This window comes from Molothrus aeneus, chromosome 6 (assembly GCF_037042795.1).
Source record: "Molothrus aeneus isolate 106 chromosome 6, BPBGC_Maene_1.0, whole genome shotgun sequence".
Lineage (NCBI taxonomy): Eukaryota > Metazoa > Chordata > Aves > Passeriformes > Icteridae > Molothrus > Molothrus aeneus.
The window spans coordinates 40,972,872-40,988,437 of NC_089651.1; the positions used below are offsets into that span (position 1 = coordinate 40,972,872).

The 15,566-nt window shown below is 43.8% G+C and overlaps 1 protein-coding gene across 1 annotated transcript; it reads right to left on the reverse strand.

Moving 5' to 3' along the window:
* Nucleotides 1-78: 78 nt before the first annotated feature.
* Nucleotides 79-15,519, reverse strand: TMED8 (transmembrane p24 trafficking protein family member 8). Its single transcript, XM_066552094.1, has 6 exons — nucleotides 15,423-15,519; nucleotides 14,285-14,363; nucleotides 11,852-11,981; nucleotides 10,807-10,945; nucleotides 10,240-10,539; nucleotides 79-9,107 (listed from the first exon to the last, which is right to left on the reverse strand). The coding sequence occupies exons 1-6, from the start codon at nucleotides 15,499-15,501 to the stop codon at nucleotides 8,890-8,892; spliced, it is 945 nt and encodes a 314-aa protein (XP_066408191.1). The 5' UTR covers nucleotides 15,502-15,519; the 3' UTR covers nucleotides 79-8,889.
* Nucleotides 15,520-15,566: the final 47 nt, after the last annotated feature.

Here is a 15,566-nt window from a genome sequence, read left to right on the forward strand (position 1 = left end):
TGTTTTGTTGGAAGGTCTGTAGTTGAATTTTTCATATCAAGATATTCACTTGCTTTAAACAGAAGACAAAGTTCTTGGTTGCATAGTGAAGTTTATTTAAAGGGAGTAAGTTCCAATATTTTATTACAAATCAACCACAACACATCAAATACAAACAATACAAACCAATTGTAGAAGGAATGCAAGCACACTATAAATATAGCCTTCATACGTGCCCTTCAGAAAGAGTCCAGTGACACATTTTATTAAAATATCCTCTTCTGTATTTAAAATTCACCTCTTGGTGAGCACATGGAAAGCAAACAGCTGGCGCTGAGAACTCAATTTTGAAATCACAGGACATCAAAAATATTCACATCACAGAGGTAAGGACTGACAAACAACCATCACAGTTCACAAGAACATAGGTCTGAAAAAGTTATGACCAGCTACACGGTGCTCCCCATTGAAAGTGCTAATGGTTTGGAGCTGTGAGTGGAAAGCAGCCTGCTTCCCTCTGAGGAGAGCTGTCCCCAGGGCATCTTGGAGGTTGCAGGGAGGCCATCTCCAGCTATTTATCATTTCCTAACATGGCTCCTAAACATTAAGGTCATTACTTGGCAAGGTCTTCTTAGCTCTGAATTTTGCAGCTGGCATCCTGCTTCTTGCCCAAAGGAAGATGCGTTTAAAACAGATAACCCTCACTGATGGATCAAAAAGTCTTCCTCTCTCCTTTCCCAATAAAGGCTACATTTAATGTATGATGATTCTGAGAAAGCAACATGTAAAATCCAGAATGGAACCCAGAAAAGTCAAGGGGACTCAGATCCAACATCCACCGGTACTGATGCACCTTCAGCTGCAAGAGCACCACAGTTTTGGAATAAGTAGCCAGATACTCTCTCCAGGCAAATGTGGACTATCCCCCCAGAACACTCTCCTCCTTGAATTATACATTTGAAGTCTGGTGTTTTATGTACCTTTTAAAACTTTACTTAATTGGTGTTTACTGAAAATCAACTTGTTTAGATAAATGCCGTAGCACTTTGACTCCTGCTAAACTCCTGCCTTCTTTCACAGTCTAATTAGCATTGTATTTAATACAATCAGTTCCCAGTTTTTCATTCTGCCAGTTGTGAAATCTTCATTCATCTACATGATACTATCACATCCAATATTTTCCCAGATATGAGAAAAGGAGAAATGCTTTTTTCTTTTACACTTGTAGATATTAAAAAACCCTAAACAAAAAACTTGTTGCTTTGGTCTTTCATCCACACTCAATATGCATAAGCACACAACACTCACAACTCTGGATTTCAACACTCTTTTTTGAGAAAATTATGAATGGCCATAAGAAACACTCTTCTATGTCTATCTAGTGTTCCTATGGTCCTTGGGTTTAGTGTCAGCATATCAAAAGGAGCAGTCCTCTAGTGTTCCTAGACATCTGACAGCAGCATATGAAGGCAAAGAATGTATGGCACCAGGAAATTCAAATACCATTGTACTACTCATCTTACAGCAACAAGGTGGTCTATGAACAGACTAGATCTCCAGGAACAGCCTAGAGGGGCTCTCCCTGCCTGACCTTAGCAAGGACCCCCTACCCAAATGGGCAGAGAAATAAGAAGAAATCTCTTGTATTAATGACACCTATGGTTCTCATTTCAGACATGCTGTTTGTTCCTAAGGCACCTTGTGATAAATCCTCTGTAGAGCGGCTTTAATAGGGGTAGTGAGACAAGAAGGAAGAGTATAAGCAGTGGGGATGAAAGTGAACTCATTTAGGGATTCATTCTCTCCCCTAATTCCCCACAAGAACAACAAAATCTTTCAGCAGCTAGACCTGTAATAAGATTTACCTCAAATTCACCTCACCAGGTCCAGCTCCACAGTAGGTGACCCAGTGCAGGCCATGGATGGAGGTTACGTGCACACACAGGTACAAGGAGATAAGCTGACTGGGTAAGCCACAAAGAAAGGCATGTGGCTGCCTTCTAGACTCAGTGCATAGTAACCTGACTTTCCTAGCACCTGAAGTTGGGTAGCTAAGCTCTTCCTCTCAACACATCTTCATCTTACTTGTTTGTGCATATTAAATGGGTCTCAAGCATTCATTTGCTACAAGCCTGTGTCTGACACCAGTAACCCTTCCAGAGAACATGCATTACAGGCCTCCAAAGGGTCTGAGCAAATGTAAGCAGTACCAGTAGTGGTCCTTGATGTAAGCAATTTTAACTCTCTGTTCTCAATAAAACACATACATTTTAAACTTCTGCTACTACATTACACCTAAAGCAAAAAAGAGGAAACAATGAAGAGCTTATTACCTTCCCTCACATGAAAAATGTCCAACAGATTAATACCATTATTATAACTAAACACTTATCCAAGGTAATTTTTATACAGGTCCTTTGCTAAAGGATATATCTCTGACTGAACATGTAAATTTTATTTAGACCTAAATTATATTCAAAACAAAATGGAAAACAATTTTGTGCTTTCACAAAAGCAAACCCAAAATGCAAAAGAAGCTTCTTTCTTGATTTAGCTTTCTGAATTTCTAGAGGCAATTTAGAGGGAAAGGAAACATAAATTAAAAACCTATTTGAAATCTTCCTTCCACAGAAACAAAAAAAATTTGCTTTCCTGAGGATTAATTTCCCTCTCTGAAGTGCAACTGCATTTAAACTTTATTTTTCTTTTTTGACCCAAGGTCTAATACCAAAGATCTCTATTTAAATAAGAAGGATTTCCATAAATGCCTAAGCCAGCTAGCAAGATTGAATACAAATCCAAGAAATGTACCAAACTGAAAAAAATACACATGCAAAATAAGATTATTTCTTTGAAACAACTATGGGTTTGATATTGAACAGGAATGGCTGCTGTTAATCACTAGCCACTAGCCAAGCTATTTATCAGAGAACTAATAAAAACTGTGTATCCTTCCAAAAAGAAGTTGTCACTTTGATAATGAATGCTAGTTGAATACCTGAGAAACAATATACTTGTATAATGTGGAAATATAAGAAAATAAACAAAAAGAGGAATTATTCTGTACAACTGTGAAGCTTTCCTGAAGATTAAATGTTCCTAAAACTATCTTGTGTTCATAAAAGATACCAGATACTTCTGGGAAACTTAAGCAGTGAAACAACCCACACCAAATACTTTCAGTTCCACTGCAGCAGGCCTGTCTGTGGGCAGGCTGCATTTGCAGGCTGGGCACATAGTCATTGGGATGACATTCCACATTCAATGCTGCTTTTGGGCTCAGGTCAATGAGACCAGGTAGATGGGCACAGTTCCAAAAGAGTGACCCCAGCCTTATTAAAGATTGGTCCACATTTCAGAAAGCAAGAACTGAATAATAGGTTTGCCATCTACAGTGCAATTTATCTTAACAAAAACCATTAACTAATGGCTTGAAAACTGGGACATACTATCTATGTGTCAGCAAGTGATCAAAACTGGTTGTAAGGCAAGTTTTGTGATCAAAACCACAGTATAGTTTTAAATGGAGATAACCCACTAGCATGCAACAAGCTGTGCAGCTGAGGATCCATAATTCTGGAATATCTCATGTACATACAGGTCAGAGTTCCCTTCAACATAAATAAATCCTAATTAGAAAGTGGAGTAGGTGCCAAATAGTACATCACATGTTAACCAGCACACACACACAGGGTTCTGCAGATCTCACAGCCAAGGACCAACAATGCTGACATTGTGGTCACACTGAAGGGTCTATTCCATCTTCTTCTCTTTAGTGCCTCAGGTGACAGTGTGCTCTCCCCTCCCACTTCTGCTTGAGCAATAGCCAGCCACCAGTGGTGGGCAGGAGGACTGTATCTGGCTTAAGCTGGACTCTGAGAAGACAGATAAGAACACAGTAGTTAAGGGCCATAAGTTTTGCTCATCAGCTTAGGGCCAGTTGGGCACAAGGAAACCCAGAATACAGCCTGTATGGAAATATGACTGTAAGTCAATCATCTTACTCTAAGTAGTGGACAGTCCAGGGCCTCTTTACCCTCTCCTGCATGGCAGGAGGCTGTACCCCAGGATCTCCACTCAACTAAGGATGCCTCTTAGGGTTAACTTCTTGAGGCTGAGAGATCCCTTGCTCAGGAATTGTCACCAAGTGCTTAATAGCATACAAAACTGAAATCTCAGCTGAGATACAAGATTGACTGTGCACATAATCCTTTAGATGTAAATTGCTGGCCAAGTCTGGGACTAAGTCTGGATCCAGACACACCTAAATTTCCCTTAAGAAAGGAGTTTAAAAAATAAGGAGGTCCTTTCTGAACCTCATGACTCAGCAGAGGGTCTCACTGACAGTTTTTTCTGACCCTGTCCTCTATGCAGTGAACAGCTAAGTATACCTTGCCAAAATGTCTTGTTAAATTATTGTCACATTTACTCATAAAATCATAGAATGGTTTGGATTGGAAGAGGACCTTATATATCATCAAGTTCCAACTGCTTTCCCTTAGGCAGGGACACCTTCAACTAGACCAGGCTGCTGTACCTGCAGGGTTGTGTGGGAAACAGGTTACACGTGCTGGGGTGCTGTACCTGTGTTGCTGTGTGTGTGCAGGAGATGGGTTACACCTGGATCACTGCACTGACCTGAGTGGAGGATGAGAGCAGCCTTTAGAACATGTGGGGAGAGCTGGGCATGCTCCAGTTCCTGCTGCATGCAGTGCTTCCTGAGCCCAGGTGTACTGTACTCCATACGCTGCAGGAGTCGCACACTGCAGCCATGCCACCATCCCTTCTGATGGTCCTGGCACAGCCCTGCTTCACAGGCCTTGTCTGTCCAGGTATTTTGTACCATATGTGTGTGAGCTGACTGACAGGACTGATGCCTGCCATCTGACTGATGCTTCATTAATCTCTTTGTCACATTTTTAATCTGCAACTTTCGTTATTCACAAACCAATACTTTAAAACGGGTGGGGGAATAAAATCCCCAAACATATTTGCTTGTGATTTGCTTTTTTAACCCAACTCTCCTTTAAACCAGAAAGGATGTTATGAAATTATATTATGAAATTATGAAAGGATACTGTCAATTGCAGAGTGTGATGAGTAACTCAGGTGGCCTGAGCTGCAGAACTGCCTTCATAATACTCAACTGCTACTGCTGGATGTGGTTATCAGCTTTTTAAGGAAATACTTTACTATATGGCTATGAAGAGTTGTCCAAAATACAATGAAACTGTTACTGTGTTTAGAGTCTTTCTAGAAGTTTCAATAATTCAGATTTTATTAGCAATGACAGTTTCAATAAGCTTTTAATGGAATGTTTGTTTATTTTTATAAAACAGCCCATGAAAAAAACCTCATTTCTTAAAACCAGTTATTTTTCTGAGTCTAAAGGCCTGAAGAGCCAGAAGATTTTTGAGAATTTCTGAAATTTCTGTCTGAATGTGAATTATTGTATCAGATGGATAGACCATAATTTGTAAGGCTACAGACCCTTCTCCCTCTATCTTGTAAGACCCACTGAAGCTGGAAAAGAAGTATAGTCCCATCTCCTGACAATTTGGGACAGTTAATTCCAGCACTGACCTTATTTTCAGAGACTGGCTTGTGCTGTTAAAGAATTTACTAAATAAACTCGCCCTTTCCCTGTTGTTGGTATCTTTTACTTCCTACATCATCTGTTTGAAGAAAATTATTAGTCTAATCCTCTACTGTAAGATTCTATCTGATGCAGTCTTTTGGGTAATGGATCTAAGTGAAATTCCATAAACTTGGAATTTGGACAATTTGGAGTTCACAAGTTGGCTTAAGCTTATACCCACTTTTACAAAAACACTTCCCTGACAAGCATTGAGTGATGAACAAAAGTATTTTTTCCAAATTAACAACATAAAAAATAATGTAAGGAACAACCTAGTGAAACCTCTAAGAAAAATATAATTCCTATTTTTTATTTCCTTCAACAGTCCTGCAGAACTTCACCACTGAGTTTCAACACCACCATGTTTTCCCAGAGGCTGGAGAACAGCCTGAAGAACCCTGGCATTGGCCACACATGTATTTGGCTCATCTTATTACTCTGGGACATGACCAACTTCTGTATTTTACGTGCAACTTTTCTCCTGGCATTGGCCCATAATGTTTTCTGTGTGATCATAAATAGTTTTAAGGTGTTTTCCAGTGACTTGGTAAAAAAGGTTCATAGAATCATAGAGTATGTTGAGTTGGAAGAGGTCCATCACGATCATTGAGTCCAGCTCCTGTCTCAGGACACCCCAACAATCAGGACATGTGCTTGAGAGTGTTGTCCAAACACTCCTTGAACTCTGTCAGGCTTGATGCTGTGATCACTTCCCTGGGGAGCCTGTTCCAGTGCTCAACCACCATCTGGGTGAAAAACTTTTTCCATATACCCATCCTAAACCTCCCCTGACTCAGCTTCAGGCCATTTCCTTGAGTCCTGTCACTGGTCACAAGATTGAAGAGATCAGTGCCTGCCTCTCATGAGGAAGCTGTAACTGCAATGAGGTCTCCCCTCAGTCTCCTCTTCTCCAGCCTGAATAGACCAAGTGACCTCAGCCACTCCTCCTATGGCTTCCCCTCCAGACCCTTCACCATCCTTGTGGCCCTCCTTTGGATGGTCTTTAATGGCTTAATGTCTTTTTTATATTGTGGCACCCAGAACTGCCCCCAGCACTGGAGGTGAGGCTGCCCCAGTGCAGAGCAGAGCAGGACAATCCCCTCCCTTGCCTGGCTGGTGATGCTGTGCCTGATGCACCCCAGGGCAGGGCTGGCCCTCCTGGCTGCCAGGGCACTGCTGGCTCAGGTTCAACTTGCCATCAACCAGGGCCCCTGGTCCCTTTCTGCAGTGCTGCTCTCCAGCCTCTCATTCCCTAGTCTGTACAAAATACACCAACCATGAAATATTGTTAAATTGATGTTTTATATCAGCAAACATACTACTGCTTCTCTGTTAGAAGTGAAGTGTGTCACTCCATCAGCAATATCTAGGAACTTGATAGACAAAGGATGAAAAAAACCCAAACACCTTAGCTAAATTGCTCAGGCCTGATTCAAGTGCTGTAGAAAGGCCATAGGATGGTTCTTCATTTCATCCATGAGAGGTTAAAGGAAGGAATAGCCCTCTCCAAGCTGCTACCAGAAAGAGCATCTTGCTCTGACAGATACCAAGCCCTACTGTTCTGTCTCCCTGTGCTCAACCTGCTTGAATAAAGCAGCTCTGCACCCTGGTGAATACACTCTCTTTTTTGAGATAGGTGGCTGTTTTCTCCCCTTCTCAGGGCCCAAAGCAGCAACAACTCTGCTCCTTGCCCACTCCCCCAGAAAGCCACTGTGCTCCAAGTAGGGCTCTTCCAATTTCCACTCCTCCTGCTCCCAGCTTGGGCTGCTCTATTGTAAAATGACTGCTTCCTCTCTTACCATTTTGACCTACTAAGTGCTCTGGAGCAGCAAATCAGTAAGCAGAGATACTTCAAAGTAAGCTTGAATATAGAGCAAATTGTACAGCATTACAATATACCCTTAATAGGAAATAGGCAGCCCTCCTATGAGAGCAAAATCTTTGGCTTTAACTACCCCAAATAATTCTGTCCATTGTTTCCTCTCAATAGAAGGAATGGACCAAGTAGAGGTGCTTTACCTGGAGAATTTAAAAATAAAACTCAGAACTTTTCTAGTATCACCATGGAAAGTCATTTTGTGTCTCTGCAAAGAGGTATCAAAATGTAAATACAGCAGTATTCTTAGAAAAGAGAACGATTTCAAGTTAAAAGTATTAAAATAAACAACAGTTACAAATAAACATGTTTGAAAATTCATCTCTGATGGATTAACTTCTCCTTTTAAACTCAGCCACTACTTAAGCAGAAGGTGGTAACTAATACCACTAGTCACCAAAACATGCCAAGCAACTTCCTAACAGTACCTTTGCAACAGCAATAGCAGCTGATAAACTGCATTTCTCTGGGAGCCTTTTCCTTGCTACATATGGTTGCAATACCACTGAACCAACATCCTGCTACTAAGAAACATTTCCTGTGTATTTATTGGTTGTATTCCAACCATTTTGTATTCATTCAGCATGGCAGTAAGTAACGTCCTCTGCTTCACATCTGGAATACAGAAAAAACTTCTGGTAATCACTGAAGGTTTAATCATCTACATATGCCTACAATCAACAGATATAACATTCAATTCTTAATCTGTAGAAAAGCCTTCCTTCGGACTATGAGGTGTGCACCCTGCTCCCACCCCCTGTCCAAACATGAGCTGTGACTGCTATTTGGGGCCCACCTGTTGCAGCACTGCCAAGCCACTGCAGCATGGGCTGCTGCTGGCCAGCTGCACTCCCAGCCACTCGTGTGAGTGAAGGAAGCACTGACTGCTGGTGACTGTAGCGATGGTAGGTGATGGGGTTACCCTGGCTAAGTGACAAGCCAGCTGTGCTTCTGGCTCACTGAAGCTAACAGCTGCCCTCTAGCGATGCAGATGCAGCAGGAGAGTTGGAAAAGTTATTCACAAAACAGTAACATTATTTTCACTTCATTTTGTACCAGCACAACAGATCAGAACCACAACCACCTGAACGCGGCTTCTGGGCAATTGCCAGCATTGACTTGAAGGCCCAGCCCAATGCCTGATGGAGCAGGCCTCCCAAAGTTTTAGAGAAAGAGCAGCTGCCTGGGAACAACCAGGCAGTCACAACTACCTTTCTCCCCTGAGACAGTGGGGAAGAAGGATGTGAGGAGAAACCAGTTCGTGTCCAAAGGAGAGCTGGCAGAACGGCGCCGTGGTTCTGTCACGCAGCAGTGCCCATCAGGCAGTACCAGGGCTGGGTGGCAGCCTGCTACACTCACCATCACCTGTCTGCCATCCTTGCCCCTTCCCTCTTCTTCAGCTAGTGTAGTAGACATGAAAGAACAGAGTCTTATTGCGGAGCAGAGAGTAGGAGTTATCAAACTTCAGCAGGTAGATGCCCTCGCCCGGGTACTCGTGGCTGCCTGCCTGTACCTCCCGATGGCTGTTCCTGCGGTACACGGGCATCACCTCTCCATAGCGGTTCCGCAGGTAGCTTTTGGAACCCCGCTCCACATCACCCACAGGGGACAGGCCTGAATGGCAGAGAGGAGACAAGTAAGTAGGGCAGAACCACCTCATGATCCAGAAAAAGACCAACAAGACCAGAACACAACACAGACATGCAGCTATATGGAAGGCTAACGGTGATAGCATTACTCAGAGCATCTCCTCCAACCTTTCTGCAAATAATTCCCACAGAGTCCAGCCTTCCTTATCATAACAAAATAACAAAGGTCATACCAAGAACCAGTTCTCTTGGGAATACTGATGGGACAGAATTTACTAGCCCACAGCCCAATCTCCTCTCTTTTTTAGCTTAGACACCTTACTGCTTTCATACATGCAACAGCAGTCCTGTGATATAGAATTGAAGCAAAGAGAGGCAGGAAAGCTCTTAGCTGTTACCTCATAGTGTCTATGTTCTCAATTCACTTCTCCAAGAGGATTCCTCATAAAGGAACCTACCCCTGCCTACAGGGCCTGCAAAATTCAGACATGAACCTCCCAGCTACACTGGTCACACATACACTCAAGCCACAGAACAGGCAACGTTACTGTGTGTTTCCCAAGTACAGTGACATAGGTAGCAAACATTTCAAATACAGTCAGAAGGAGCTACTGATGTAATGGGGAAAAAAGAAAACAAGAAAAAAACAAAAAAAACCAAGAAATCCCCCCCAAACAAACAACAACAAAAAAACACCACCCCCCCCAAAAGACAGCAAAAACCCAAACAAACAAAAACAAACAAACAAACAAAAACCCAAACAAACAAGACCCCAGAAAAACCAACACCCCAAAACAAAATCTTCTTGCCTCCACTCACCACCAGAAATTTCTCAGTCTGAGAATCTAACAAAAACAGTCAGGTTAAAATTTCAGACTTTAACCTTTTTATCATCTAGAAATTCACTGAGCGAATTCTGGTTTTATTTTTCCATGTGTTCAATTCTAAGAATGCTCTTGGAGAGGACAGCCATTGACATATGCTGAAGCAGGAAGGGCCAAATGCTTTCTTATCACTCTAACCAAGAACTCAGTAGGCTGCAGAGATAGCAAATGGGCTGACTAAACAAAGTAGATGGAAATTGTAGTATCTCACAGATACACTCAGGAGCATGGCAACAAGCAACACAAATTAACCTTTGTAAGATCTGCACTAACCTTCGATTTCCTCGTCCTCATCTTCATCCTCCTCATCACTGGATTCACTGACCTGAACAGTAATGGCAGTGCTAGTAACTGTGGTCCAGTCAAAATAGACTCCAAACCCAATGTCGTAGTCATCCGTAGCAAACTCCCAGCAAATGCATTTCCCATCAGGATGGGTTGGCACTCGGACTGTCACCACCTCGCCTCGCTTCACCACCATCCGGCCATTCTTCTCCTTCCCCATCTTGGCTTTGAATTCCTTCATCTTCTCAGTGGTCCACATGGTGGGTGCAGCCAGAGGTGGAGGCTGAGCTGAGACAAGGGAGAAGTTTACAGGCTTGTATCACTTTTCACTACTGACAAACTATTACCTGAAAACAGTGAAGTTATTTCTGGTAAGGGGCCTGCATTCTGGAGCCTGCTCCCAAAAGCCCCAGATGTGAAGTTTTTCCACTCACTAGCCAGGAGCCCAAATTTCCAGCAGGATTTAGAAGTATCTCCAGGATAGTCTCTGCTCTTCTAGTCAGGGTGGGCTGACTTAAAAAATACCCAAACAAAAGTTCTGTCTTCAGGACTCACCTTTTCTCTGCTCCCCAAGGAGGTCTGCAGTCTCCAGCTCAGCTGAAAGGATATCCACAGCACCAGTGTGATCTGACTGAATCATGACTATATCCCCTACTCCCTGAGGTACATGGTAGCTGGTTAATCGAACAGCTTCCTGCACAAAGCACATAAAAAACATTGTCACAAAGACCACCTGTTAAAAAGTCTCTGCCTAGATTTGAAACAACTCATTAGTAACTCAGGCTTCTTTATGAAACTAAGTCAGACCTGCACAAGCTTCTATTATTAGTGTAGGCTAGCTCTGAGACACCACTCAGCATTTGTTTTACCCAATGCACCAAAGTCATGAACTCTGAAGTCAAATGTTGCATCAGTGGCACAAATTTCACTTCCCTTGGTCTCCCAGGGAGTCCTGGGCAGGCACATTTGTGTACTTGCATCAGAGTTAATTGTCACCTCTCAACAAAGCAGCAGCCTTATAGATTTAGCCAACTATTCTTGGAAAAAATTTGCATCAAACAATCTCTCTAGGGAGAGCCTTTCAGCTCTGTGTGCATCTAGACTACAACCACAATCAAACTGCCATTGCTGCCTCCTAGTTACAAATCCATCTGGTTCACTCTCTTCTCATATATGCAAACTCACTGGTCCTGAACTTGGTGTCACTTGTACAGGTTTCCCTGACTCTATCTGTAGGGCAAACAAATTTGCTGCTCACAATAACAAACAAGGGATTTCAGTTCCCTCTTGCATAAATCCACAAGAATGGAATTTCCAGAAGCACCAGATAAGAGCAGAAGGTGACAATTACCTTGAAGCCTCGGTGAGCAAGGAAGCAAGGACTAGCTGAGGACACAAGAGGGATTTTGCAAATTAGACTAATATCATTTATCTGCCTCTAATGTACAGGAAAAAACGTAACTGAATCTATGTTAATACTACTTTTATCTTAACACAACCCTTAGAACCTTAGTCCCACAGTGGCAAGCACAGTAGTAGAGTAGGAGAACTGTTGCTGCACTTCTGTCTTCATTCTCAGACACAAGAAACATCCATCTACCTTTTTGAGAGATTGGATTTGGTCAGGCAGCTTCTCTTCTAGTACAGCCACGTTCTGGTCCCCCAGAGTGCCAATTTCTTCCTTCGAATGCTCTGTTGTGTCGGCACTCAGGTGCACCCCAGCCTGTGACCTTTTGGAGGAAGAGAGCAGTACAATTCAGCACTTGCACCCAGGGCACAGCCAGCAGAAGAATCACTGCTCTGGAACTCAAATTCAAATGAGCTGAAGGAACAAGCTTCTGTGGTCAGCACCTGCCAACTGGACAAAGACCCCCTGCCCACCCCAATCCTGCCATGTCTGCATGATTACTTTCCATGTGAGCCAGGGGGAGCAACTTCTGTGGGATACTCCATATTTACCATCCTTTAGATGGCAGAAATTCACTGCACTCACCCACAGCATGTTGGCTCACTGACACTACACTAAGGACAGACATCAGTAGCAACTTTTCTGCCCAAGAAAGGACAATTTTTATGCCAGCTACTGCATGGCATCTGCATACTGCCTCAGAGGTCAACTGGATCAGTGAAAGAATTCAGAACAATTTTGACAGCCATCCTGAAAATGCTATCTATTTAAGTGGCCCGTTATGCCTTTCCTACTAGCAATCCCAACAGATACAGGGAGCACCCAAGTGTCTCTCTGCCATGTCCAAATACACCCCACAGATAAGCAAGCAGTAAGACATACAATGGGCAGCACAACAACTTAAGCAAAGAGGTCTGAGTACTGCACTGTAACAAAAGAAAATGGACATGCTAAAACAATAAGAATGGTACACAGCAGGAAAAGAATGGGCAAGAAATGAAACATCTCTGGCATTTATTCTCTGTTGAGTGTTTTCTTCTAAATTATATTTTTAAAATGACTGCACGTTGTCTATAGGTAGACTTATAATCCTAAATGAACTCAGATGCCAGAAAAGTGTCCTGACACATTCTGCATCCACAGAGAAGACTTGAACAGGGCAAATGTGGCTTTTGTTTTCAAATTGTTACTCCTATGGCACTACAGAATTTATCCAGAAACAAAGCCATTTTTTACTTATATTCTCTCAACAGTGTGATTTCCTTTCCTACAATTGGCATGATAGACCAGAAGGTCTGTAAGAACGACTCAAGATGAATAGCAGGTTCACAAAATGGCAGCAGATGGATGAGATAAGAAGGATACTCGGTGGGAACAACTTTTTAAAGGAAGAATTCTTGTACTTCTATGCTATCATTTTCTAGCCTATTTGCATTTCAGTTTAGCTGTTGCATGAACACACCTAGATGGGCTATTTGGTCATTTGCTACCATAGGTGCACACATCTGCTCTAAAAGCTCTCCATCAACACAGGAGCCTACAGGCTGGGAATTTTTTCCTCTAGATACATATCATTGATACCTAAGAGTCTCACTGAAAGATTAGGAAGAGCTACACAGCTTTACAGGCAGACTTACAAAGACACAGTTCAGCTGATTCCTTCTCACACAAACCTTTTGGACCATCCCCATCCCTTTCAAAAAAGATCTACATTAAGACAAATTTAATAGGTAATATCCACAAGTATCTATCATCTGCTTTGGCTATTTTGCTCGTGGTCTGTATTAATCTCTTTAAAGAAAATTAGAGGATATAATAAAAAGATGGAAGAACTCATTTATAGTCAGGAAGTCTGATAGAGATGTCAGCAGCATCAAACCAAGATGGCATCAAACTGCTGTTTTGGTAAGAAGGGTGGTTTGATGTGGGTTCTTTTTTTCCTGGATTTTTGCATTTTTTTAATGAAGCTGTGCTTTACCTACTGTAATTAACTTACACATTTCTGAAATTGTATCCTGTGCAACAAATGTATAATGGCAAATGAAACTGCACTGCATAGTGTTAATGCTTGTAGCCAGTTAAATTATTTGGCCACAAACACCACATGCCCAGCCGGTACCAACAAGCCAAACATCTGATAACAGGGTTAAGATCAGCAGGATTAATGGAGAGACACAGAAAGCAAACAATGAAGAAAAAAGCCAAAATGTTGTCAAGAAAATAGTAAAAGGTATTTTCTGGTACAGCTTCCGCCAGATTTACAGACAGTAGGCATGCTCAATTATTAAATTATCCTCCAGATAGGATATAGAAAATGTCCCCCTGAAAATGTACTAGCTGTTATAATGGATTATAAAACCACACAGGGTTCATTTCAAGCTGAATGACTCTGTGATTTGAATAGCTGAGCCATGAACTACATTTCACAAGCTTTAAAACAACCTTAAAGCCTGTAAGAACAGGCCCTCCCATACTGATTCTGGTATATACTGTCCCAAAGCAGACAATTCAGTCTCCAGGCCCTTCTTTTTACCTGCACAGAACGAACTGCCATACAGAAGAGGTCACAGGAGTGAAACAGACTGTCATGCATGTGGGCCACAACACACAAAAAGGTTTTCCTACCCGCTCTGTGAAGTACTGGACTCCAAAGAATCAACTAGCTGATCTGCAGGGTCTGTCTTTTGGGCTGAGTCTTCATTTTCTAGCAACAAACAGAATATAGCAAGAGAAGGTGAAATAAATGTTGGTGTTTATAATACATTAACAGGGAAAAAAACCCTGCAGCCAGCACTCAGACACTGACAAGGTCACACAGCTGTGGGACAAAGACCTGAGCCAACCAGTTTTTCGTGTTATGAGCTGTATCTAGAACCTTGTGGAACAAAGATTTTTAATGGACTCAACCCTAGGAAAGGGAGAACAAAAACCTTCGCATGTTTTTGATGTAAAGCCATTCTCAGAAGCAGGGTTCATTCAGGAACTACTAATCCTAGCTTTAGAAGGACAGAACAAGGCCAAATTTCATCATGTAAAGCTGAGCTGACAAAGCCCTGGAAAAAGCAATCGTGCAGCAGTTCACAAAGGGCACTGACGAGATGGAAATTCCTAGGTCGGGGCTAAAAGGACCATGGCTCCTGCTCTTCCCCAAGTCTCCTGGACACGGGGAAAGCTCTGTCCCATACGACTGCGGTACACAGTGCATCCACAGCCCTGCTTTCCGATGGCGCTAAGGCAGTGAACAGGACACGGACAAGTTCCAGCTTTTGCAGGTTGCTGATGCCCCTCGGAGCCGCTCCTGGCCATTCCCAGGAGTCAGGGCGGGAAGGAGCCAGCTCCAGCCCGGGGGCACGCAGCACACAGCCCGGCTCCCGGCTACACGGGCCCTCTGTCACCGGGGAAAGCACACACCTCCATCAGTGCTCGCTCTTCCCGCTGCACCGGGAGCAACTCCGGCTGCAGCTCCGGGCGCCCGAGCGGCAGGGGAGCGGCGCAGAGCCCGCAGCGCGCCGCTCTCCGCTCGGCACCCGGGCCGTCGCTGTCCGCAGCGGGACCGCGCTGCCCCCGCAGGGAGGAGCTGCCGCCCCTGCACGGCTCCTACGGCAGAAACGAGCGAGCCCACCACGGAGAGGAAACTCTCCCCGTAACACGGGGGACAGTCGGCTCCGTGTTAGTTAGCCCAGCAAATACAAGCCGCCGGGCTGCCCCCTGCCCTGCCCTGCCCTGGCCAGCCCAGCCCAGCCCAGCCCGGCCCGGCCCGTACCTGCGGGGCCCCGGGGCGCGGTGTCGCCGGCCGGGGGCTCGCAGCGGCAGCCGGCGGCGGCGGAGAGCGCGTCCGACATGGGCACGGCTCGGCGGGAGGCCGGAAACACCCGAGCGCGGCCGGAGCGGGGCGGCCGGAAACACC

Bases quoted from the DNA above. Each gene is read 5' to 3' on its own strand.
- TMED8 (XM_066552094.1), bottom strand. From the start codon at position 15,501: ATGTCGGACGCGCTCTCCGCCGCCGCCGGCTGCCGCTGCGAGCCCCCG. The intron at 11,982-14,284 runs GTAGGAAAACCT...TTCCTCCAAAAG, and splicing joins TCCAGTACTTCACAGAGCGG to GTCACAGGCTGGGGTGCACC. The intron at 10,946-11,851 runs GTAGATGGATGT...TGCTTTGTGCAG, and splicing joins AAATCCAATCTCTCAAAAAG to GAAGCTGTTCGATTAACCAG.